This window comes from Corythoichthys intestinalis, chromosome 13, assembly GCF_030265065.1.
Source record: "Corythoichthys intestinalis isolate RoL2023-P3 chromosome 13, ASM3026506v1, whole genome shotgun sequence".
In the NCBI taxonomy this organism is placed as follows: Eukaryota; Metazoa; Chordata; class Actinopteri; order Syngnathiformes; family Syngnathidae; genus Corythoichthys; species Corythoichthys intestinalis.
Window position 1 is genome coordinate 54,152,818 of NC_080407.1, and position 22,934 is coordinate 54,175,751.

Genomic DNA, 22,934 nt, shown 5'->3' on the forward strand with positions numbered 1-22,934 from the left:
AAACCATTACAACACCACTTCAATTAAACAAATACTCGAAGCAACAAAATTCGAAGATTTTTTCCAATCAAATACTCGAGTAAATCGATTTATCGTTGTAGCACTACTTCCTAGCGAAGACAAACTGTTGTTAGTACGTTATCTTTAAGGCTGCAGCTATCGATTATTTTCGTAGTCGATTAATCGAGGAACTAGTTAATTCGATTAATCGAGTAATCAGATAAGGAACATGAAAAATTAAAATATCTGAGCTGAGCCTCAAACGCTATAAAAAATGAATAAACAAGGATCTATGTAAAACAAAAGAACAATTGGCTGATTTACATAGCAAAAATCCGCTAGCTTAAATGCTATAAAATGCTAATGTTTTTTTTTGTTTCACAATGCTCTTAACAAATGGTTCAGGCACATATTCCCACAAAAAAAACGGCTAAATATACCTATAAGCTAAAATACGAATGCATTAAAACTAGGGCTGTAAAAATTATCGCGTTAACGGGCAGTAATCATTTTTAAAAAATTAATCACGTTAAAATATTTGACGCATTTAACGCACATGCCCCGCTCAAACAGATTAAAATGACAGCACAGTGTAATGTTCACTTGTTACTTGTGTTTGATGTTTTTGTCAGCCTCTGCTGGCGCTTGGGTGCGACTGATTTTATGAGTTTCAGCACCTCATGAGCATAGTGTAATTATTGACATCGACAATGGCGAGCTACTAGTTTATTTTTTGATTGAAAATTTTACAAATTTTATTAAAACGAAAACAATAAGAGGGGTTTTAATATAACATTTCTATAACTTGTAATAACATTTATCTTTTAAGAACTACAAGTCTTTCTATCCATGGATTGCTTTAACAGAATTTTAATAATGTTTAATGCCATTGACGGGCATGTTTCTCCATTGTATTGATGCCAATGTACTTGGATTCCATTGACGCCTATGTAAGTCGATGCCATTGACAGCCAGGCACATCCAAAATTTTTCCCATTCATTTTCAATGGGGAAAAAAAAATCCCCAAATCAACAGAAAATGACAAGATATCAACAGGACGTGTCCCCCAAACTTCCCCACTTCCATTGACACTGATAGAGGGTGCTGCCATTGACGTCCATGGACGTCCAAATTTTTTCCCAGTCATTTTCAATGGCAAAAAAAAACAATATCCCCAAATCAACAGGAAATGACCAGATATCAATAGGACGTGTACCCCAAATGTCCCCGAGTGCATTGACGCTTATGGAGGGTGCTGCCATTGACGAACATAGACATCCAATTCTCCCAATCATTTCTAATGGCGTTTACTTATTGATAGACCTGAGTGGGGCTAAGATCTGTATCTCCACAGAGGAAAGACCCAGGTGTAATATACCCGAAATTGCAGTTTCTAGTTATGTTAATGCCATGTTGTTGATTTATTGTTATAATAAACAAATACAGTACTTATGTGCCGTATGTTGAATGAAGATATCTGTCTTGTGTCTTATCTTTCCATTCCAACAATAATTTACAGAAAAATATGGCATTATTTATAGATGATTTGAATTGCGATTAATTTTTAAGCTGTAATTAACTCGATTAAATTTTCTAATCGTTTGACAGCCCTAATTCAAACACATTACCTCAAACAAAAACTGAGCTTACATTGGTCTGAACAGGGAGCAGTTGGATTCAGCCATGTGTAATGAGGCAGACCAGTGGGCAGTGTATCCACCCTGATCAATAAAATTTCAAAATAAACCATGACAACACAACTTTAAACAAATACTGGAAGCAACAAAATTCGAATATTTTTTTCTATTCGAATAATCGAGTTAATTGATTAATCGTTGCAGCACTACTTCCTAGCGAAGAGAAACTGTTGTTAGTACGTTATCTTTAAGCTAACTACTTGTGTAGCTCGTTTCTAAACTGAAAATGACAAGGAATGTTTAGTTTGAACTGAGTTTGAAGCATTTTTCTCTCTAAAAACAAGCCAGGGTAGATGCTAGCCCGATTGTGCAGCTAGCAAACCCGACGCTCGGCGCACTTGTTTCCCGTCGTGGGGTAACTATTACAAGGCTATCCCAAAACTTTCTTGGATTTATCCGTTCAGACTTGGACGACTAATCATGAAAATAAAATTGTTGAGTGGCGACAGTGTTTTCTCAAGGAGGCGTTGAGCGGTGAATATTCAATGACTGGATGCTAAAGCTAGCCTCCGGTGCGTCAGCTGCAGCGCGCAAGGGAGGACGCAAACCAACCTTGGCGAAGCCTTAAATCCATTCAGGACGCAAGAGTTCATCTTGGCTCTGGCTTCCAATCGCCTACTTTAGACAAGCAGACGTTTGCGCAAGCGGCAGCTACGGCCGCGAATCTCTCGTCAATCGCCCCTGTGTTGTCGTCTCCCGTCTCGTTCCTGGGTCAGAGACGGTTGCTTCCGGTTTTCCGTGCATGACGTCGCCTTGTCGCACTAGTTTTATTATTATTGCTATTATTATTACAAGCTGAAGTTTTGTCAAGTCGCCACTACACTGACTTCCAGGGGCGTCACTAGACCTAATGCCATACTAGGGCACAGCGGGGCACCAGTGAGCGAGCAAAAATTTCTTTAGCACTTACAGTGTAAGTATTAAGTCAACCACTAATTGTGCAAGTTCTCCCACTTGAAACTATTAGAGAGGCCTGTAATTGTCAACATGGGTAAACCTCAACCATGAGAGACAGAATGTGTAAAAAAAAAAAAAAAAAAAAAAAAAAAAAACAGAAAATCACATTGTTTGATTTTTAAAGAATGTATTTGCAAATCGTGGTGGAAAATAAGTATTTGGTCAATACCAAAAGTTCATCTCAATATTTTGTTATGTACCCTTTGTTGGCAATAACGGAGGCCAAACGTTTTCTGTAACTCTTCACAAGCTTTTCACACACTGTTGCTGGTATTTTGGCCCATTCCTCCATGCAGGTCTCCTCTGGAGCGATGATGTTTTGGGGCTGTCATTGGGCAACACGGACTTTCAATTCCCTCCGCAGATTTTCTATGGGGTTGAGATCTTGAGACTGGCTGGGCCACTCCAGGACCTTGAAATGCTTCTTACGAAGCCACTCCTTTGTTGCCCTGGCTGTGTGTTTGGGATCATTGTCATGCTGAAAGACCCAGCCACGTCTCATCTTCAATGCCCTTGCTGACGGAAGGAGATTATCACTCAAAATCTCTCGATACATAGCCCCATTCATTCTTTCCTTTCCACAGATCAGTCGTCCTGGTCCTTTTGCAGAAAAACAGCCCCAAGGCATGATGTTTCCACCCCCATGCTTCACAGTGGGTATGGTGTTCTTCGGATGCAATTCAGTATTCTTTCTCCTCCAAACACGAGAACCTGTGTTTCTACTAAAAAGTTCTATTATGGTTTCATCTGACCATAACACATTCTCCCAGTGCTCTTCTGGATCATCCAAATGCTCTCTAGCGAACCGCAGACGGGCCTGGATGTGTACTTTCTTCAGCAGGGGGACACGTCTGGCAGTGCAGGATTTGAGTCCCTGGCGGCGCATTGTGTTACTGATAGTAGGCTTTGTTACTGTGGTCCCAGCTCTCTGTAGGTCATTCACTAGGTCCCCCGGTGTGGTTCTGGGATTTTTGCTCACCGTTCTTGTTATCATTTTGACACCATGGGGTGAGATCTTGCATGGAGCCCCAGATCGAGGGAGATTATCAGTGGTCTTGTATGTCTTCCATTTTCTAATATTTGCTCCCATAGTTGATTTCTTTACACCAAGCGTTTTACCTATTGCAGATTGTCTTCCCAGCCTGTTGCAGGTCTACAATTTTGTCTCTGGTGTCCTTCGACAGCTCTTTGGTCTTGGCCATAGTGAAGTTTAGAGTGTGACTGACTGAGGTTGTGGACAGGTGTCTTTTATACCGATAATGAGTTAAAACGGGTGCCATTATTGCAGGTCACGAGTGGAGCCTCGTTAGACCTCAGTTTCAAATTTATTTTTGCAAACACTTTTTTTTTTTTTATTGAAGCGACTTTTTTTTGGTTGAAAATATATATTTTGATTGAAGCAACTTTTTTTTTTGAAGCAACATTTTTTTGATTGAATACTAAAGACACAAATCTACCTCCATATGGCTCGGCCCAGAGGATACAATGTTTGACTGGGGTAACTACATTGGCACGACACCAGCGGGCATACCATATTCAATGGATGACGATCTTGGCGAGAAGTATTGCCTAAGCAGCCAGATTTAGAATTCCCCTCAAGGATGATGGGAAACAAAAAACACTTACAAATATTCTTGTAAGTTAATTTTATTGCTGACACTGCTTTTCAGGGTCATTTACATGTGGTGCCCCCCCTGCCCCAAAAGTCAAACTCCGCCTATGGACGTATCAGGAAAGTTTTTTTTAAAAAAGTGTCCTATCCGTTATAACAACATTTTTTTGTCCACAGCAGAGGGCAGTATTAGACAGCTGAAGTTTCCAATAGTGGTGTTATGTTAGCTCCAAATCGCGAGGGACAGCAGTGAGGACTCCGAAAATGCTGTCAATCAAACATCTGGACGCTCCACCTCTTTTCCAACCTTCGCTCATATGAACGGTTTATTGGTTGAGCTCCCTCTAGGGCTAAGAATGGAAAGTTTGAGTGTAAAGTCAGACTGTGGCGCTCTTGTTGGCTGGGCGGAGGAGGGGGAGGAGAGGTGGGAGGTTTGTGGGAGTGAGGACTATGCAACTTGGACATTTCCAGGCTGGGAAATCCAGCGTGATCAGAACACGGCCCGTGGAGACTTGAAGAGCGCCGTGGTGATGCACAGAGGACGCCCGTTCAGGAAAGGAACCATGGACTGATTTGGATTCCTATCTCAACCATGGTGAGTCTAGAGATTTCTTCTTATGGAAAGTATGGAAACTCCCCAGAAGTGGTCAGCCGCGTGTTGCCCGACCATCTCCAGGGGGTACGAGGACACCTGGGCGGGTTGGTGCACGAAGAAGCGCGTTTGCAGGGTGGATCGGTGAGGGTCCTTGCAGGAAGGGATAAAAAAACGCAGTTTGGTCGCTCAAGTTTTGATGCCGCGTTTTCCACATCGGACCACTCCGGAGTGGGAAAAGGATCTCCGGTCCAAAAATTTGCTAGGAAACTTCTTCACACAAGTAGGCAGAGTGAAAACACACTCTTGCTGGGTATTCTCCAATGACACTTCCTGCCTTTGTTGACAGACTGCCAGTCCCGGCTGATCAACAAATCCATGTGGAGCATATCTAGCCCCATCCATTCCTCAACTCTGACGTGAGCTGGTTAAAGACAATCGAGTGGCTTGTACGCAGCGGATAGAAAGACGCCTCATGGTTGTTTCCCATATTGCACCTCTGCAGCAGGCAGCTGGAAGTTGTCCACATTCTCCAGCCAGCAGGCGGGAATTTTCTGCTTTTCTGTATTCTTTGGCATTTCTCGGGACCAAAACCTCAAGTCTGTGGAGGCTCCTTGATCACATCTGCTTCCCATCACGGACGCTCAACTTTCCCACCGTTCTCTCTGTTTTCTCCCCTCCTCCATTCGTCTGCCTGTTGTTGTCTATCTTGTTCGTTCTTTATTTCTATCAGAGCGATGCCACGGTTTCTTATCAAAGTCCATCTGGTGTTGCCCTCCCTTCAACACCGTTCTTGTTTTCTTCTAACAAGGAACACAGACTTTGGAAACCTAAATCATGTGTCACTACAGAAACCTCGGGACCTTTCACACCCACTCACCACTTTTCCGCTCCGAGCTGCATCCCGCCTCCGCAGAACGCCGTACACAACATGTCGAAATACTATACACTTGGGACGATTAGGATATAGCAGTGGTTCTTAACCTGGGTTCGATCGAACCCCAGGGGTTCGTTGAAGGTAAAGAAACACAGAGCCCTGTTTTCTAGGAAAAGTGGCTTTTTAGACCAGGTTTTGGACTGGTTTGCTCCCTATTTACAGGCTTTTACTTACAGGCTATTTCTTTTAACTGCTAGTCCTCAATCTGATGGGAGGAGGAACTGGTTTACTCAGTGGAAGGTTGACTCGCACTTGGTATGAGGGAATACAACAGACCAATGGGCAGCATGGTTTCAAATGTTGACCTATTAATGAAACATGAGGTCTAAATGAGAAGAATTTTGGACGGGAATTTGCTAAATTATTAGCTTGCTAGCTTAAACCGGTCCTGTTCAGCTGCTTGACACGGAGAATGGAAATCTGATTATTCGATTGGTCTGGGGAGTATGACATCCTCAACATGCCTTGTTTATTAGTGGTTAGCAGCGAACAGGAAGGAATTATGGGAGGACAGAAGAAAAGAAGGAGAGAGAAACTGAAGAAGTAGAAACAACAACAAGAAATACATTGAACGTCTACACTAACTATGAATATGTTGGTGCTATCGTTAGCCAGTTGTATTTCCAGCTGACACCATGTGGGAGGGCTGATGACCAAGGAAAAAAGAAGGGGAGGCTGTCAGAAAGATCAGTGATTGGGAGGGGTGGAGTATACATAAAACAGCCATGTGACATGTAGAACCCAGTATTTGTGTGTATCGCTTGTGAGTGTGAGTATGCTGGCATCCTATTCTATGCTATCTGATCGGCAATCGTGACAATATTTACTACTTGAGTGTGTCTAGTGGCACCTAGTCACGCGTGAATCCCATCAGACATGTAATAGACCAGTGGAAATGCTGGCGGGACCCACGCCCTACCCCAGCCAATCGGGGGGTGAGCCAGCACAGCCCATCCCTCCTCCCGCATCCCAGCAAAGGGGCCATCGTCATGCCCTTTGGGATCCAGGGTGCGCACCCAGGCCATTCGCCTCCCCCATCAACCGGCCTTCAGGGACAGGATGAGGGGGTGCGCCACCACCCCCCGCGTCCACCATCACTGCCGCCCAGCCGGCCCATGAGCCACCGCCACAGCCCCCCAACCGGCACGGCAGACCACGGGACCCCCAGCGGCCCACCAAGCCCAGGGTAGGGCAGGATCCCCACCCGGCGTCACGCACCACCTCCGCCACCCACCCGGCCCAGGAGCCACCGCCGCAGCCCCCAAACCAGCATGGCAGACCGCGGGACCCCCAGCGGCCCACCAAGCCCGGGGTAGAGCAGGATCCCCACCCGGCGCCGCCCACCCGGCCCACGAGCCACCGCCGCAGCCCCACAACCGGCATGGCAGACCTCGGGACCCCCAACGGCCCACCAAGCCCAGGGTTTGGCAGGGTCCCCACCTAGCGTCATCCACCACCTCCGCCGCCCACCCGGCCTACAAGCCACCGCCGCAGCCCCCCAACCGTCATGGCAGACCACGGGACCCCCAGCAGCCCACCAAGCCCAGGGTAGGGCAGGATCCCCACCCAGAGCAGGCAAGACCCAGCAGACCCAACGGCACCAAGCCAGCGACCCGCGCTGGAGCGCAGGGAGGGCGCCCAGGTAGACAAGAGGGGGGAAGGCGTAAGCAGGAGAGCGCCGAGAAGCGCCGCGGGACCGGAGCTCGATCCCCCCACTGCCGCCCAGGCAGAGAGGAGGCCACGCCCCGGGAGCCACCCCATAGATTTAAAAATGTGGGACCCACCTACCGCCCTATTACTGTGGCTGCCAGGTCCCCAACTGGCAGCTATTATCCAGCACCGTGATGGAATTTTGTGGGGAGGGTAGTGCTGTGTACGCATTAAAAAAGGAGAGCCCGGCTTAGGGCAGCGGTACCGGCGCATGGAGGTTCTCCCCAGCTACCAGTCCCACCACCCCTTGCCGAAGTTCCCCCGCGGAGTATGGTGTATTTGGTGCGTTAGAAGAGGTATGACAATGGCAGGGCCCCGCATTATGAGAGAACCGTGATGTCACCCTACCCCAATTTTGACCTGTGAATAAAACATGCCGTCAAAATGAGAAACAAAAAGATTCTGTGTTGTTTTCAGAAAAGATTTTGCTTGTATACGTAAATCGTTACTAATGTCTTCTCCAGCACTTTTTCATCCCAATGCGGGGCCTTCAGAGGATGAAATTCGTGTAATTGTTGTCAGATGACACGCACCGAGGGGTGGAGGTAAAAAGGGGAAAGCCAAGGGGAAGAAAACACAATTACGGCTTTACAGGGAGCAGAGGGCGGGGTGCTCGCCCCTTCTGGGTGGGTGTCGGACAAACATAGTTGGAAAAGGGAGGGGAAATGTTGCATGTTGCCATGTCAACTGGCCACATCGGAAATAAATACTCGCGCACGTGTGCCAGGGAGAAAGAGAGAGAGGGTTTTGTGTGTGTGCGCACGGGTCACACATTGACCGCCAGTCGTCCGAGGGAAATGTTTGACACTCCCCAGAATGTTCAACAGGAAGCCGGGAGGAGAGAATGTGGCGCAATGAGAACTGCTCGGCTCCAAAGTTGATTGTTGATCTTTTGTCCCGATCAGGCTTCGGAGGCCATGGAGGACTGCGTGCAGGGGGCGCTCTCATCCCTTTACCCACCCTTTGAAAGTACCGCGCCACCTCTCCTCTCGCAGGTATGCAAGTTACCCACGCATTTAAACACATTCACAACAGCGATTGAGAGGTATCTGTCGTCCGCATAGGTGTTCACGGTACTGGAGTCCACCTACCAGCAGGACAGCCTTCGTTACCTCCTGGACTACTTTGTTCCCGCCAAGCACCTTCTTCACAAGCTCCAGCAGCACGCATGTGTGAGTTTGTCTTTAGATCAGGAGGAGAACTTCTTGTGACAAATAAGTATAGGTAACTTCAGTTTGCGGGTGCACATGTCTGCAATGCATACACGTGCATTTGAGGCTCTTTTTCCATGTCGCTGAGCTGCTCTGAGACGGTGAGTCATGACAGTAATTCCTTCCAGATGTGAGAGAAGGAAAAACAGAAACCGAGAGATCTCGCGCCTCCAACTGGGGGACCAGAGACCTTTTCGGGGACAGGCCTGATAAAGACGAACTACTGAAAGTTACGGATGATAGGGGTCTCTTTGAGGACCAGAGGGGGGGAGGGGCATGGCAGTGAAGCCATGGGAGGAGGAAAGGAGCCAAAGGGGGATACAGTGGCATCTACACAACAGGAACCGGCTGGCAAACTTTTAGACTCATGACATGCCAGAGTCCAGACCGGCACCGGGCCAGAGGTTATCTGACATATCCAGTAAGGAGCAGAAGCATTTGCATCTCTTGTGATTTTGCAAGTTCACCCACTTAAAAATATGGAATCACCAGTCTCGGATGAGCACTCACTCAGACATTTCATTATGTAGAACAAATTCAGATGAAAAGCTTGAAAAAAATAATGAATTAGTTCAGAAGTGCTACTCCTTGGCATTCAGAAACACTAAAAGAAACATAAAAAACATGGTGGTCAGTAAATGCTACTTTTATAGGGCAAATGCATGGGAAAAAAATATAGAATCACTCCATTCTGATGAAAAAATATGGAATCACTCCATTTTGAGTAGAAAATACAGACACACCCAGTCAATTTCCTTTCCTTAACTGGGCCCATGCCTCAGATTAAATCTGCTCAATAGTCAGCAGTTAAAAACAGTGCATTTATCACCAGGGGTGAAAGTGGCTAGAATTTCTTGCCGGAACTCCCCGACGTGAAGGCCCTGACAAAGCTAGAAATTTTATTTATTTATTTTTCATTCAAAATTGTCATTTCATTCAAAACAAGGATGTGTACAATCACAAGAACACCATCCCAACTGTGAAGTATAGGGATGGAAACCTCATGCTTTGGGGCTGCTGTTCGGCAAAGGGGACAGGACAACTGTACTGTATAAAGCAGAGGATGAATGGTGAAATGTATCGTCAGATTTTGAGCCACAACCTCCTTCCCTCAGTCAGAGACTTGAAGATTAGTCTTGGCTAGACCTTCCAACATGACAATGATCCAAAGCATGCAGCCAAGCTGTCAAAGGAGTGGCCACATAAAAAGCATATCAAGGTTCTGGAATGGCCTGGCCAGTCTCCAGACCTCAATCCAATAGAAAATCTTTGGATGGAGCTGAAACTTGGTGTTTCTCAACGATTGCCCCGAAACCTGACAGACCTAGAGAAGATCTGTGTGGAGGAATGGGCCAAAATTCCTGCTTCCATATGTGAAAAACTGGTGCAGAACTACAGAAAGCGTCTGACTTCTGTAATTGCAAACAAAGGCTTCTGTACTAAGTATTCTAAGTGGGTGAACTTGCAAAATCACAAGGTGTGCAAGTACTTCTGCTCGTCAGTGTAATTGATTTCAGCTTGCAGATCCTACAAACATGATTGAAATATGCTATTCTTAAGAGGTTTTTTTTTTCTTAGACTTTCTGTCCCTCTTCCTAGTCTCAGTACCTGGGATGCCTCTTCCTCCACTCCGGCTGGCCGCTGTGTCTCGGCAACAAAGTTGTGGTCCAGCTCTCGACCCTGGACTGGAGACTGCTGCGTTGCAATGACTTCTACCTTCAGGTGGTACCCTTCTCTACACGCTGTCCACGTCTGGCCCTCAAGTGTCTGGCTCCCGGGGGGCGCACTGTTCAGGAAATCCTGGTGCCTGAGTCCCAGCACCCCCTTGTGTTCACTAGCGAGTGGTTGCACAGCATCAACAAAGAAAGGGGCCACAGGCGGGAAGGTAAAAGTTCTGTAGAGATCTTCGACCATCTGGCAGTCGGTCATAACTCTTGTTTCGCTGTAAACGTAGCAGGTGGCGGTCTCGACACGTGCTTGGTGAGCACGTCTGACGGCGTGCTTCGCCTCCCGTGGAAGGAGGTCGTCTACCCTGAATTCATACACGACCCATCCGGGGAGCCCGGCCCAACTTCCGATCCGGAGGGCTACCTGTCTAAAGGTCGGCCTGAGGGCTGGAGTGGGGACTCCTGGGGGTGGGCTGAGGAGGAGGAAGATAGCGCCTTGCCGCCGGATGGTTTGGACTCAGAGCCCCCGCTTCCTCTGCGGAGGCGCAGCGAAGACGGACTCGGGCGGACCGCGAGACATCCTATGCTCGATAGCGACTACGTGGAGCTGTTGGAGCCGCGAAGTGGACCGGACGGAGGTGTCGACTCTAGGCACAGGTACTTGGAAATGCACGGCATATGCAAAACCAAGACTTTGCCTCTTTGCAAGAGGGGAAAAGCCATCAAACTGCGGACTGAAAAGCTGGTGGGATGTGGCCAAATGAACCACTTTGGTAGCTTTGGGGGGCTCTCCGGACCCAAAACCATTTTGACTGCCCCTGAGGAGCGTGTACTAGTGCCTCCTCTAGGAGTCACACAAACAAGTGGAGGTGGACAATCTTTCTCCTGCTTGGCCCAGAACTCTGAGAGAGGCAGCGATAGCCGAGGAAGCCGACCATTCAATGAGAGGCGGCCTGGCGTCGGGGGTGAAGGTGACATAAACAGGGTAACGCAGCCAAAAAGAGAAAGCTCTGAGAGCACTCGGCTCTCCAACGAGTTCTCCGACTTAGGCGGGCATGTCGTCGAAGGCTGCTCCGATCCTGGATCCCATTCAGACTCTGTGTTCGAGGATATCGACAAACCACAGAGCGAGGACAGCGGCGCTGCAACGCCGACGCAGGATGAACTGGACAAAACCTTGGCCGCCGTGGCGCAGAAAAACAGGGATAGCAAAAGCGGAACGGTCGACCATGGCAAGAAGAAGAATCCAGAGCGCGTGACAGGAAAGGAAGTCAAAGCTCCAGGATTCAGAACTCCAAGGTAGGTCCATAATTTAGCAACTATTTTCACGTTTCTGCAATTGCAACTACTGTGTCACCAGGCATGTGACGGTATGAAATTTTGACGGTATGATAACCTTATTCAAAAATACCACGGTTTCACGATAGCACAATATTACAATTCTTTTGCAAATTGGAACATAAATAACTGAAATATTTTAACTAACATTGAAAAACTGAACCGCCACGGCTAAAGTTGCTCAACATTAGAACAAGAACCCTTTGAACTGGACTTAAACAATGTATGATCAGTTAGTTGAATGTTAATGGAGAGTGAGAGCGCATGTGTATGACTCGTATTATTATTTACACAGAATACACACAAACACACACCCTGTCTATTATGAAAATGTTATTTTGAACAGATGTTTACAATGGCCGAAGATTTTACAAAACTAGGCTACTTGGCATGCTAACTAGCCGCGTCATCTGTCTCGTTAACAAGCTAACGTTATAGAATTTGTTTTACCATCGCTAGACACACGAAACATGCTAGAGCAGTGGTTCTCAACCTGGGTTCGATCGAACCCCAGGGGTTCGGTGAGTAAGTCTAAAGGGTTCGGCAAAGGTAAAGAAACCCAGATCCCTAGGTAAAGTGGCTTTTTAGACCAGGTTTTAAACCTGTTAGTTCAATTTACAGGCTTAATTTATTTTAACTGCTAATCCTGGATCTGAGGGAAGCAGGAGCTAGTTTTCTCAGTGGAAGGTTGACTCGCACTTGGTATGAGGGAATACAACATACCAATAGGCAGTGTGGTCTTAACTTTTGACCCGTTTTTAAAACATGCGGTCAAAATTAGAAGAATTTTGAATGGGAATTTGCTAAATTATTAGCTTGCTAGCTTAAATATATCAGTTTTGAATTTATCTAATTCTGAAGGGTTCGGTGAATCCACATATGAAACTTGTGGGGTTCGTTACCTTTACCAAGGTTAAGAACCACTGCAGAGTGAACTCTCATAGCTGGTGGGAACATTCATGACAGCGTTTACTTACCTTAAATTTTGTGTAAAGTGACGGATGATGGTAAATGTGAACGGTGAAATCATGTTGGAGGCGTTACTTCCCTTGGCAACCACCCTATGCAAGCATGTCGGCTGTCCTTCCTCCTCTAAGCCGCGGCCGTCTGTTTCTTTTCGGTAGCTGAAGTATTCCCATACTAGCGACTTTGTCTTTTTTGAGGGGGGAAAAAGCTCAGGTGTAGTGTCACCGACAGACACAGGACAGAGGTGAGCTCTGCTACTCCAAACCACGGATTTCTCACTGCATTTTTGGAACATGAAAAATAGCTAAAACCGTACCACGGTATGACGGAAAATTTTAGTGGTTTTGAAACTGTGACGTTTTCATACCACGGTAAACCTTGAAACCGGTAACCGGCACATGACTATGTGTAACACATCACAAAGAGAGCCACTTCAAATATTTTGAGATCACTAAAATTGTTTTGTACAGCTAAGAAGGACATTGTGCAATCAAGTTGTCAGAAAACATGTGTTTGGCTTGAAGGAGGAAAAGGAGGGTTAGGGGAGCCAAAGGAAAGGCTCGGTCTGGCGCACGTGCTTCCCGCGGGGGCTCCAAACCGCAGGGGAAAGCGTCTCTTCATCTGAGCTCCCCTTCCTGCTCCGGGTCTACACGACGACCAATCACAGATTGCCATTCGGAAGCGTGGTCCGACGAGGACTGCCCGTCAGAGAACGCCGCAACCGGAACAGGTACGATTCACCTGAATTGCTTCTCTTTTTAAAGACACGCCCATGATTGAATGTTTCTCTGTTCATCCAAATAGAGGCAGAATCTTTACTTGATTGCAGTGGGCAATCGGCTACCTTTATCCCCGCTAATGAGGAGGCAGAGTCAGTCAATGCATTTAAAGAGGCCCCTTTGCTGAGGGAATTGGACGTAGAGCTTCTCCGGTCTGGGCATCTAAGGATGACTGGTATTTTCCAAGCCAGAAAAGCAAGCAGAATCAGTGGATATATTGAGTGGTTGATTCATTCTCACCACAGGTACAGTGGACAGATTGGGACGCGCCCTAGTAGTAGCTGAAACGGGAGATTCCCGCAACAGCGAGGAGATGGCCCGCATCCTGGCCTGCTACCACAGGATGGCACGGTAAACTAACAAAAGAGAAAGAGTGACTTTCAACAGAACAAGACGGCGCTTTGACTTCATCTGCTGTGCGCAGGCCCGCGGCCAAAGAAAAAGGTCTTACGGTGGTAACAGACTGCAGACGATCACCGCTGTCTGTGCACTGCCTCTCCGCGCTTAGGTTATTCCAGGTGAGCGCCCGTGTTTTGAAAACAAAACTTGGCACCATTGAGGGTGATTAAAACTTACATGATGTCCTAGCGGATGGTTCCTGGTGGTCTTGGAGCAGTGCTGGTTTTGGTGGAGGGACAGCAGCCTTCTTGTGACCTGGAGGGAACAGAGGTGAGCAGCGTTTGGGTTTCCTGCAATCAAAACCAATACTCTATAGTTACTCAAAAACCATGATAAGATGCGACGCGTGTTAACTCGTATTGCTTATTTCTCCTGTTCCTTTGCGTCATTCCCAGGTCCACGTCGTGCAAGGAACAGCTGTCCTCGAGCAGTTTGTGGACAGGCAACAGCTACCCACAGATATGGGTGGCGACTTCCACCATTGCCATTCTGATTGGCTCTCCTTCAGACTAGTAAGAGAAACAAAATTTCGCAGTGATTCAGATAAAGACTTTGAGTAAAGAACGCATTGCATACATTAAGCTAGGAGCCTTTCTTCTTTAGAGCTTAGAGAATTTGACCGAGCGCTGCGAGAGCGCCCTCCTCCTGCTAGCGGAAGCCCTGCGGTCAATGGACGCTGAGCCACCGGTGGACAACATCAAGGTGAGTGCAAGAAGGTCCTAGCCGGCCGCGGATAGCAAGATTTTACCATGGTCTCCTCAGGAGGTTCCGGCAAGCGCAGACAAACACCGGCGCCTCATGGCAAGCGTCCTCGCCGACTGTCGCTTGACTGAACTCCAGCGAGGGGGCGGAGCCCGTCTGGCAGGATTGAGCAACAGCGCTGGCGGCTTGGCGCGGACGTCGCCCGATTGTAGGTAATTTCCCGCAACGTTCCAGACGGGGTCGTGTTAGCCTTCAAAGTTACTTCCAGCAAGAAATGGCGTCAGGGTTCTTTGTTTATATTTCAACTGATGAAAACCAGCCAGAGAAGACAATAAAGCTGGCGGATTTACTTTTACAGGGCCGCGCTGGCTGCAGCCTCCAAACTTTACGACAGTGTGGACGACGCCCTCCACGGGCTGGTGCGAGTATCTAACCGGAGGGCTCGCGAGCTGGATGCGCTGAGCCGACTGGCCGGCCTAGTGGATGAGCTGGAAAAGGTGAGTCGGCCAATTTGCTAGACTGATTTTCTGTCTCAAGAACAAAAGAACTGTTTGAACTCTTCAGTGCGAAGAAGAGATGGAGCGTGTGCAGTCGCAGCTGGACTCCTATAAGGACCCGCCTCTGTCGCTAAGCAGACTGTCGCTCCAGCAGCAAAAGTTCAAAACGTTGCGAGAAACGGCAAATGTAAGAAGTTGGCAACACACCTTCTTTCCGTGTCTTCTTTAGGCTTTTCATTGCATGGCTTTTCATATGGATGCATGATGTATTTTGGAGGCCAGACTACCTTTGGATCAGGACAAAGTACAATGGCTTCACCTAGTGGTAGCGTGAAGAAATGCATGAGCTGGTTTCGTTCCAGGAGCTGCACAGCCGAACTCTGTGCGTGCTCACTGACCTAGAGGCTTGGAGTGAGTTGGATTGGGCGGGCCTGAACGACATCCAGGTCCGACTCCCTCCGGTCAGGGAGCGTCTACGGCACATGTCGCACTGTCTGTCTGACCGCTGGGCCGCCCTGGATAATACGCAGCGGTTGCTGTCTACTTTGACCGAGGTGAGCGGCATCTCCTGCGCTCGCAAGCGGATCTGAACATCGTCCGTCTCCCCCGCAGGCTTCCCAGTGGTGTGACGAAGTGTCCACCGCCTCCCCGTTGACCTCCTCCCCTGTCTGCGCCTTGGCCTCCCTGCCACCCATCCCGCCGTCCCGTTTTCAGGATGCCCGCTCGTTGGCTGTGGACTTGGGCGGCGGAGCACTGCTGGATCTGTGGAGCCGTACGCTGGAGCGTTACCAGCAGACTGTAGCGCAGGTGAAGCCGCGCTTCCTCCAGAACCAAAGCCAGACCAAGGCCAAGACGCCTGGGGTCGGGAGCGCATGGGACGTGGAGGGAGAGGGCGACTGGGGCCTGGGTGCTGCGGGAGGTGAGGGTGGGATGCAGTCCTGGGGTTCGCTGGCCTCGCTGTTCAGACCGCAGACCTGCTCTACGCTGAAGATAGGAGATGAGAGAGGGGGCAAGAAAGAGGGGGCAGGCAGCGGAGGGTTTCTACAGAACCTTTTGAAAAAGAGTGTGAGAATTGTCCATTTCCTTTTGCCGCTTCTCCGGCGGTGCCCAAAAATCCCTAACCGAGACTGTTTCCTCTTAGGCCGCAGAGGCACCCCTCCCAGCCAAGCCCCCTAGGAAGAGACATCCCAGTTTTGATCTACAGGCCCTCCTAGCCCCTCGCAGAGGCGCTGCTACTCCCAAACCCGCCGAGTGCCGCACCTCCCCCAAGTCCTGGCTGGGTCGCCGGGCCTTGACAGACCCGGTCGTCACCACCGGTTTGGCTTCCGCCATTCAAGGAGGAGGAGGGGTGTTGATCAGGGGGGTGGAAGTCAGCAGCAAAGAGGTGGTGGACCACACCGGGTCCCCGCGCCAACACGTGCTGCTGGGCAGGACCGAGAGAGAAACGGGGACAGAGCGGGCCACATCCACGGCTCAGAGGTTGCCCGCCTGCCCCTCTTTTGGCCTGTTTGGGCCTCTCCCCTGTCCGATCTTTTCCTTCATCTCTTCCTCTGCAGCAAACTCCACTTGCTCTGGTGCAGGATGCTGAGCAGTGAGCGACAATACGTGGCCATTCTCAAGGGGGTACAGGAGACCTATCTTCCCCTGCTGGAGCTCTCGGACACACCGGCCGCCATCTGGGGGAAGGCGGATACCCTATTCCCCTGCTGGTCCGCCCTGAGCACCTTCCATTCGCAGGAGCTTCTGCCCGCCATGGAGGACGCGCTGGTGCAAAGCTTGCTTCAACAGGACTGCTTCAGTAAATATGTGAGTAGAACCTCTACAATGCCAGCTTTTCTTTTCACTAAACACACTACGTTGTTTTTTTCTTGACTTAGCGGGACCACTTTCTGCACTACACCGACTACATACGGAACAAACCGGAACTGGATTCGCCTTTAGTCACGCAAGCGGCCGAATTCTTTAAAGTGAGTTGCTGAAACCCAGCACTAGCAAAAGAGAAAACTGAATGAAACCGAATGAAAACAGCGGCCACCAGGAGGCGATATTAACTACAAACACAATTTCAATTGCTTTGAAACAGCAGAGGAGGAGGGGGGGAGCATTTTTGCTAGAAGGCCACGTTTGAGTTTGAAAGTGGACAGATGGGCCAGCTCATTTGCTGTTAAGACCCCATTTTCATGGTGTCATTTACAATTAGTTTTATTACAAGAAGTCATTTGAAGTCACCAGTCACACAAATTTTGCACCACATAGCTGTCAGTCGATCACCAACAGTCTTTTCAGGTCCTTCTTTTCCTGAATATACGTTGCATTAATGACTTTGTGGTCTCCTTTGTACATCAATAGAGGCTCACCTGGTCTCCTATCCCCTTCCTCCCCCTCTCAGTCCAAGCTCCCTGCCACTGCCGCCTCCCCCTTGTCGCCTCTGTGTTTCCCTCAGTGTCTACAGGCGCCCCCCGAGCGGCTGGAACAGTACTGCGAGGCCTTGGAGGAACTTGGTGGCATCAACCCCTCCTCTGACTCCGCCCTCTCTGTCCTGAAGCACGCCCAACGCCATGGCGAGGACCTTAGGGCCAGCGACCTCATCGCGGGCTGTCCAGTAAGAGTGCCTGTCACAATCCCCCGCAAAATCTGTTCCATCAAAATTACGTTTCCAGCTGTTGCTCCTTCTTACTTGGTGTTGCAAATCACTGAAATCGACTCAATATTTTATACATCATGACAACACGTTCAAACAACATTTGCACAAAGAGAGTGCCGATTATGCGGAAAGGTTTTTTTGCATCTCTTACAATAAAGATGCGTGGCGGCTAAGTTGAAGTGTGGTCGTGTGCGTCAGATTCCCGCGATGGAGCGCGGAGAACTGGTGCGTCAGGGCGAGTTGACGGTGTGTGGCAGCACCCGGCGCAAGCATGTGGGCCCCAGGAGAGTCTTCCTCTACCAGCACGTCATCATCTTTACCAAACATAAGAGCGGAGGAGGCGGTGGCGCTGGACCGGGACGCTCAGCCTACAGCTACAAACACAGCATGAAGGTAAAAAAGTTGGTGTGCCGTGTCGATTGGGGGGGTGCGGCCAGAGGCGTAGCAAGGGTCCCCGGGGGCCCTAGGCAACAAGCAACATGGGGCCCTTCGAGCGTAAGGGGGACAGTTGGACTTGGAGCAATAGCATATTTAATAAAAGTATAATAACACCTCGGTCTCATAGAGCGCTTTTTAGGACACTCAAAGTGCCCGGCTTCTACTACATTAGGACATAAAACTGCAGTAACATAGTACACTCACCGCTGTCTTGCTTCCTTTTCTCCTCTTCTGTTTTTTTTTTTTAATTCTTTTTTTTGTCGCTTCCAGAAGGATAACTTCTCTTCATCTTGGATATAGGCCAATTAAAAGAAACCCAAATCGCCGCTCAATCTCACTCTGAGTCATGTGTGGGGGTGGGGGTGTAGAGCAAGTGAAGGGGCCCCTTCAGGGAACTCAGACACAAGGCTTTCACTGGCACTGTCACACTTGTCGCTGCGACAGTGCAGTAAAGCTGCATGCGCTAAATCTGTTGGCCCGTCTGGGGGCCTCTGCTGGCTGCGGGCCCTAGGCAATTGCCTGGTTTGCCTAATGGGACACGACGCCTTTGGGTGCGGCGGTGGCTCGCGGGCTGTGGTGCAGTTGGTAGCTCGAGTTGTCCTGCGACCCAAGGATCAGCAGTTCCATTCGGGCGGCTATGATTCAAACAGATGTCAATACAGTGTCTGCTTTAACTAAAACTACCCTAATGTTTATAGGGTTATGATATATTTTAATGAGGATAGCATGCAAACAATGACAGAAGGGAAAAAAATAAGTAATGGAACCCTCTACCTAAAAAGACTTAAAGAGTAATTGAAACCAATTTTTACCAAAAATTTTAAGTCAGGTGTGTGCCCAATCACTGATGAGTGGTTTAAAGCTGCCCTGCCCACTATAAAACACACACCTGGTAAGAAATGTCTTGATGAGAAGCATTGTCTGATGTGCATCATGGCTCGGTCAAAAGAGCTGTCTGAAGACCAGCGATCAAGGATTATTGGGAAAGCTGGGAAAAGTCTGGATGTTCATCAATCAACAGTCAGAGAAGTTGTCTACAAATGGAGAGTTTGGCACTGCTGTTTCTCTCCCAAGGAGTGGTTGTCCACCAAAGATAACGCCAAGAGTTCAGCGCAGAATACTCAGAGAGGTAAAAAACAGAATACTAGAGTGTCTGCTAAAGGCTTACAGAATGATGAGGGATGGTTGCCCATCCCCTCATCCCATCCCTGAAGGCGCAGATGACCCTGTGCACCACTCTGGATCCCGGGGGGATGACTGCAGCCCTCTTGCTGGGCTGAGGGAGGTGGAATGGGATGCGCTGGCTTGCGTCCCGCCCCCAGATTGGCTGGGGAAAGGGCATGGCCCTGGGGAAGCTCCTGTACGGCATTTCCACTCATCTGCAGGACTATCACATGTCTGATGGGATTCACGCATAACTAGGTGCAATAAGACACACTCAAGTAGAAAAACTCTGTGTCATGATTAGCGATCAGACAGCATAGAATAGGATGCCAACATACTAACATTCAAATAATGGGTTCTACACGTCACATGGCTGATTTGTGTACACTCCACCCCTCATAATCACTTATCTGTTTGACTCCCCCCCCCCCCTTCTCCTTGTTCACTGGGCCCCCCACGTGGTGTCAGCGGGAAATACAACTAGTCATAGTCATAGTTAGTGTAGGCGTTAAATGTATTTCTTGTTGTTGTTTGTGCTTCTTCTGTCTCTCTCTCTCTCCTCCTTTTCTTCTGTCCCCCCATAAACCCTTCCTGTTCGCTGCTTTTGTAACGCAAAAGATGCTGTCCTTGCGCAGACAGCCGACATGGGCCTGACGCAGAGCGTGGGCGAGGACGGCTTGAAGTTCGAAGTTTGGGTGCGGCAGACTCCTCGTCTCAGGGACTGCGTGACGCTGCAGGCTCCGGATGGGGAGCAACGCAAGGCTTGGACTCGGGACGTCGCCCGCCTGCTGTGGACGAATGCCATCAACAGCACAGGTGAGAATGTCGGTCGAGTCTCGTGCGATAGCCGCTCGGCATCTTGCGAACCTCGTCCAAAAACTTGCATTTTCCCGCATACAGAGCTGTGCCTGAAGGAGTCGCTGTGCGTGGGCGTGTCCAGCAAACTGCTACTGGACGCCAGCGGAAGTCAAAGGAACGTCTTGGAGCGAGGTGAAGACTTCGGCGTCTTTTGCACTCTCTCGAACGCTGACTCTCTTGCTCCTTAGTGCACAGCAGCTGCTCGGATTCGTCGTCCGTCGGCAGCCACAAGGAGGCTGGGGGATCCCCGGCGTCGGGTGGAAGGAGCTCTGCCGATGGTTCTCAGGTGCGCAACTGACCCACTTTCTAATGGGGCAACTTCATAATTGTCGCAAAGGTTGGTCACTGCGAAGGCTTGTCCTCCACAGGGTCAGTCACCCTCCACTGCGGTATAGCCGTCACGCCGCTCCAAGTAAGGACGAAAAGGGATGAAGTGGTCAAGTCGATGCAGACCCCCAAAATGGCTGGGAACCAACCTGAACGACTGCTTCCAGAGTCATTACAGGATCAAAGCCATTGTTGGGCCTTGACAACATGCGACCCTAAACCAGCGGCGATATCTCAAGACTTTCCAGGTGTTGAGGCTTCATTTTTTTCAAGATTTTTGCAATGCAACAAATGCTCAATTTTGTGGCTGCTTGCATATTTGTCCTCTGATGGGGCGCCACACTCTTGTACCGTCTTTCGGACATTAAAACTGGATGCACGTTAACTTGTTTGTGTGTCAAGTAAGAAAGCTCACAATTCAGTATGTGTTCTCTTTTTGGAAAAAAAGGTTGACCAATGAATTGACTGTTGCATCTTCAGGGGTCCGGGGTTGGGCCCACAGAACAACCCTTAATATTGGAAGAGGCAATATAACAGCATAACCTGCATGTACACTTTTTGCTGGGGACCGGACAATAATAAGACCAAACATATTTGGTGAATGGGGGTCAGGGCTACATCTCACTAATACGAATCTAATTAATTTGTAGGCTAAATGATTAATGCGAAATGAATTTGTATTGACCTACAGTGCCCTCCATAATTATTGGCACCCCTGAAAAAGATGTGTTTTTTAGCTTCTAATAATTTTTTTTTATTCAAATAATACGGGATCTTAATGGAAAAAAAGAGAAAAATCCAACCTTCAATACAAGTGTATTCATTCAGTGGGGAAAAATTCCCACAAAAAGAAAAAATTATTTGAAATCAAATAATGTGTGTAACAATTATGAGCACCCCTGGTGTTATTACTTTCTGCAACCCCCTTTTGCCAACAAAACAAGGTCTGGGGACTGAAATGGCCATAGGATGAGCTTAATTTTGTGTCTGGTGAACCATTTCTGTGTAGATTTGGCCATATGTTTAGGGTCACTGTCTTGCTGAAAGACCCAGTGACGACCCATCTTCAGCTTTCGGGCAGAGGGCCACAGATTTTGATTTAAAATGTCCTGGTATTTCAAAGCATTCATGATGCCGTGTACCCTAACAAGGTTCCCAGGGCCTTTGGAAGCGAAACAGCCCCACAGCATCACTAACCCACCCCCATACTTCACAGTGGGTATGAGGTGCTTTTCAGCATGCGCATCTTTCGTGGCACGCCAGACCCACTTTGAGCGTTTGTTGCCAAAATGCTCAATCTTGGTCTCATCTGACCAAAGCACACACGGTCCCAGTTGAAGCCTGGGACCGTGTGTATTTTTGTGTGAGAAGCAATCATACATCACAAAAGCATAATGTAATATTTTCCCCCATCATTCCGCCAATTGACCCAGATTGAATTTATCATAAGGCATAATGTGCTAATTCACTTCGGGTCACATAATATTTTCCCCATCACACCGCCCTTTGACCCGGATTGAATATTTTCTCCCATCAGGAAGACAATCTAAATGACCTGTATAACTGAAGTCATTATATAAAGTTGGGGATAATTTGAGCATCCTGAAAAGTTGGTAGTGTTATGTCTCTCCCGTCCCTATGCAAACCTACACCCTTGACCCTTGCTGAGCCGCCACCCTTTCCTCCTGCCCCTCTTGCCATTTAATAGACGCAGCCGAGCACAATATCAAATAGTTGCAGGGATCAAATTCTCTGAAATCTGGGAGGCTGGATGTCCGTGTATGTGTGAGTGGAGTGAGAGATAAAGGCCCGGCTGTAGGAGGGGGGGCAACAGGAAGGGGTAGTGCCGGGGGGGCACGAGGTGGGAATGATGGGAAATGAGCGGCAGACAGGGCAGCTCAGTGGAGGGCTCACTAGAAGAAAAGACGGCCACACAAAAAAAGTGGAATTGGAACTTTTTTTCCCCTTCTTCTCTGGAATGGCGAAGGCCGAGAGACAGAGCGGCGGGAGAAGAGGGAGGGCGAGGATGGGCGGGGGGGATGTTGATGGTGGCAAACAAAGAGAACGTGAAGAGAATGAGTCGGGGGGAGACATCAAAGGGATTTTTCAGCCCTGGTTACCGGGACAACAGACATTTGCATGCCATTAGCTTTTTACATCATATTAGCAGGGTGGGGGAGGGCCCTGATGCAAAATGGAAAAAAAAAAAAAAAAAAGAGGCCCACGGTAGCACGCCGCGCATGATGGACGAGCTCTGACACTGATTTGATTGACAGCATTCAAACACCACGCGGCGTCCCTATTTAGCAATTAGCGCTGTCGTCATGCAAACTGACTTTGTAACCATCCGAGGAGTCGCGGCGCTCTCATTGATCACGTCATTGATAAGGTCACGTGATCAGTCCTCCCTCCCTTCCTTTCTGCCAGCGTGCCGCTTG

The 22,934-nt window shown here is 48.6% G+C and overlaps 2 protein-coding genes and 1 long non-coding RNA gene across 6 annotated transcripts in view; 1 reads left to right on the forward strand and 2 right to left on the reverse strand.

Moving 5' to 3' along the window:
- Nucleotides 1–2,529, reverse strand: part of clcn3 (chloride channel 3) — an 18,425-nt gene extending 15,896 nt beyond the window's left edge. The window contains exon 1 of one of the 2 annotated variants that reach the window (XM_057854997.1): nucleotides 2,251–2,529. The gene's annotated coding sequence lies outside the window, so the exon portion shown is untranslated. The remainder of the gene's footprint in view (nucleotides 1–2,250) is intronic. The other variant, XM_057854995.1, reaches the window with a different exon arrangement.
- arhgef40 (Rho guanine nucleotide exchange factor (GEF) 40) lies at nucleotides 2,467–21,204 on the forward strand. Of its 3 annotated transcripts, none has more exons than XM_057854994.1 (26): nucleotides 2,467–2,611; nucleotides 8,412–8,501; nucleotides 8,571–8,678; nucleotides 10,317–10,602; nucleotides 10,672–11,683; nucleotides 13,213–13,418; nucleotides 13,493–13,642; nucleotides 13,713–13,818; nucleotides 13,892–13,985; nucleotides 14,056–14,136; nucleotides 14,262–14,378; nucleotides 14,470–14,568; nucleotides 14,629–14,780; nucleotides 14,927–15,065; nucleotides 15,133–15,252; nucleotides 15,428–15,619; nucleotides 15,678–16,130; nucleotides 16,207–16,544; nucleotides 16,622–16,871; nucleotides 16,943–17,032; nucleotides 17,455–17,667; nucleotides 17,908–18,102; nucleotides 19,947–20,127; nucleotides 20,212–20,301; nucleotides 20,358–20,455; nucleotides 20,538–21,204. In XM_057854994.1, the coding sequence occupies exons 2-26, from the start codon at nucleotides 8,424–8,426 to the stop codon at nucleotides 20,562–20,564; spliced, it is 4,875 nt and encodes a 1,624-aa protein (XP_057710977.1). In that variant the 5' UTR covers nucleotides 2,467–2,611; nucleotides 8,412–8,423; the 3' UTR covers nucleotides 20,565–21,204. The 3 variants fall into 3 exon arrangements, with proteins under 3 accessions (XP_057710977.1, XP_057710976.1, XP_057710975.1); XM_057854993.1 differs by lacking the exon at nucleotides 2,467–2,611 and adding an exon at nucleotides 4,653–4,862 and having other exon boundaries at nucleotides 10,675–11,683; XM_057854992.1 differs by lacking the exon at nucleotides 2,467–2,611 and adding an exon at nucleotides 4,654–4,862.
- On the reverse strand, nucleotides 13,165–14,365 carry LOC130928416 (uncharacterized). Its single transcript, XR_009066684.1, has 3 exons — nucleotides 14,221–14,365; nucleotides 13,919–14,121; nucleotides 13,165–13,823 (listed from the first exon to the last, which is right to left on the reverse strand). It is a non-coding gene; the product is annotated as an uncharacterized LOC130928416 (long non-coding RNA).
- Nucleotides 21,205–22,934: the final 1,730 nt, after the last annotated feature.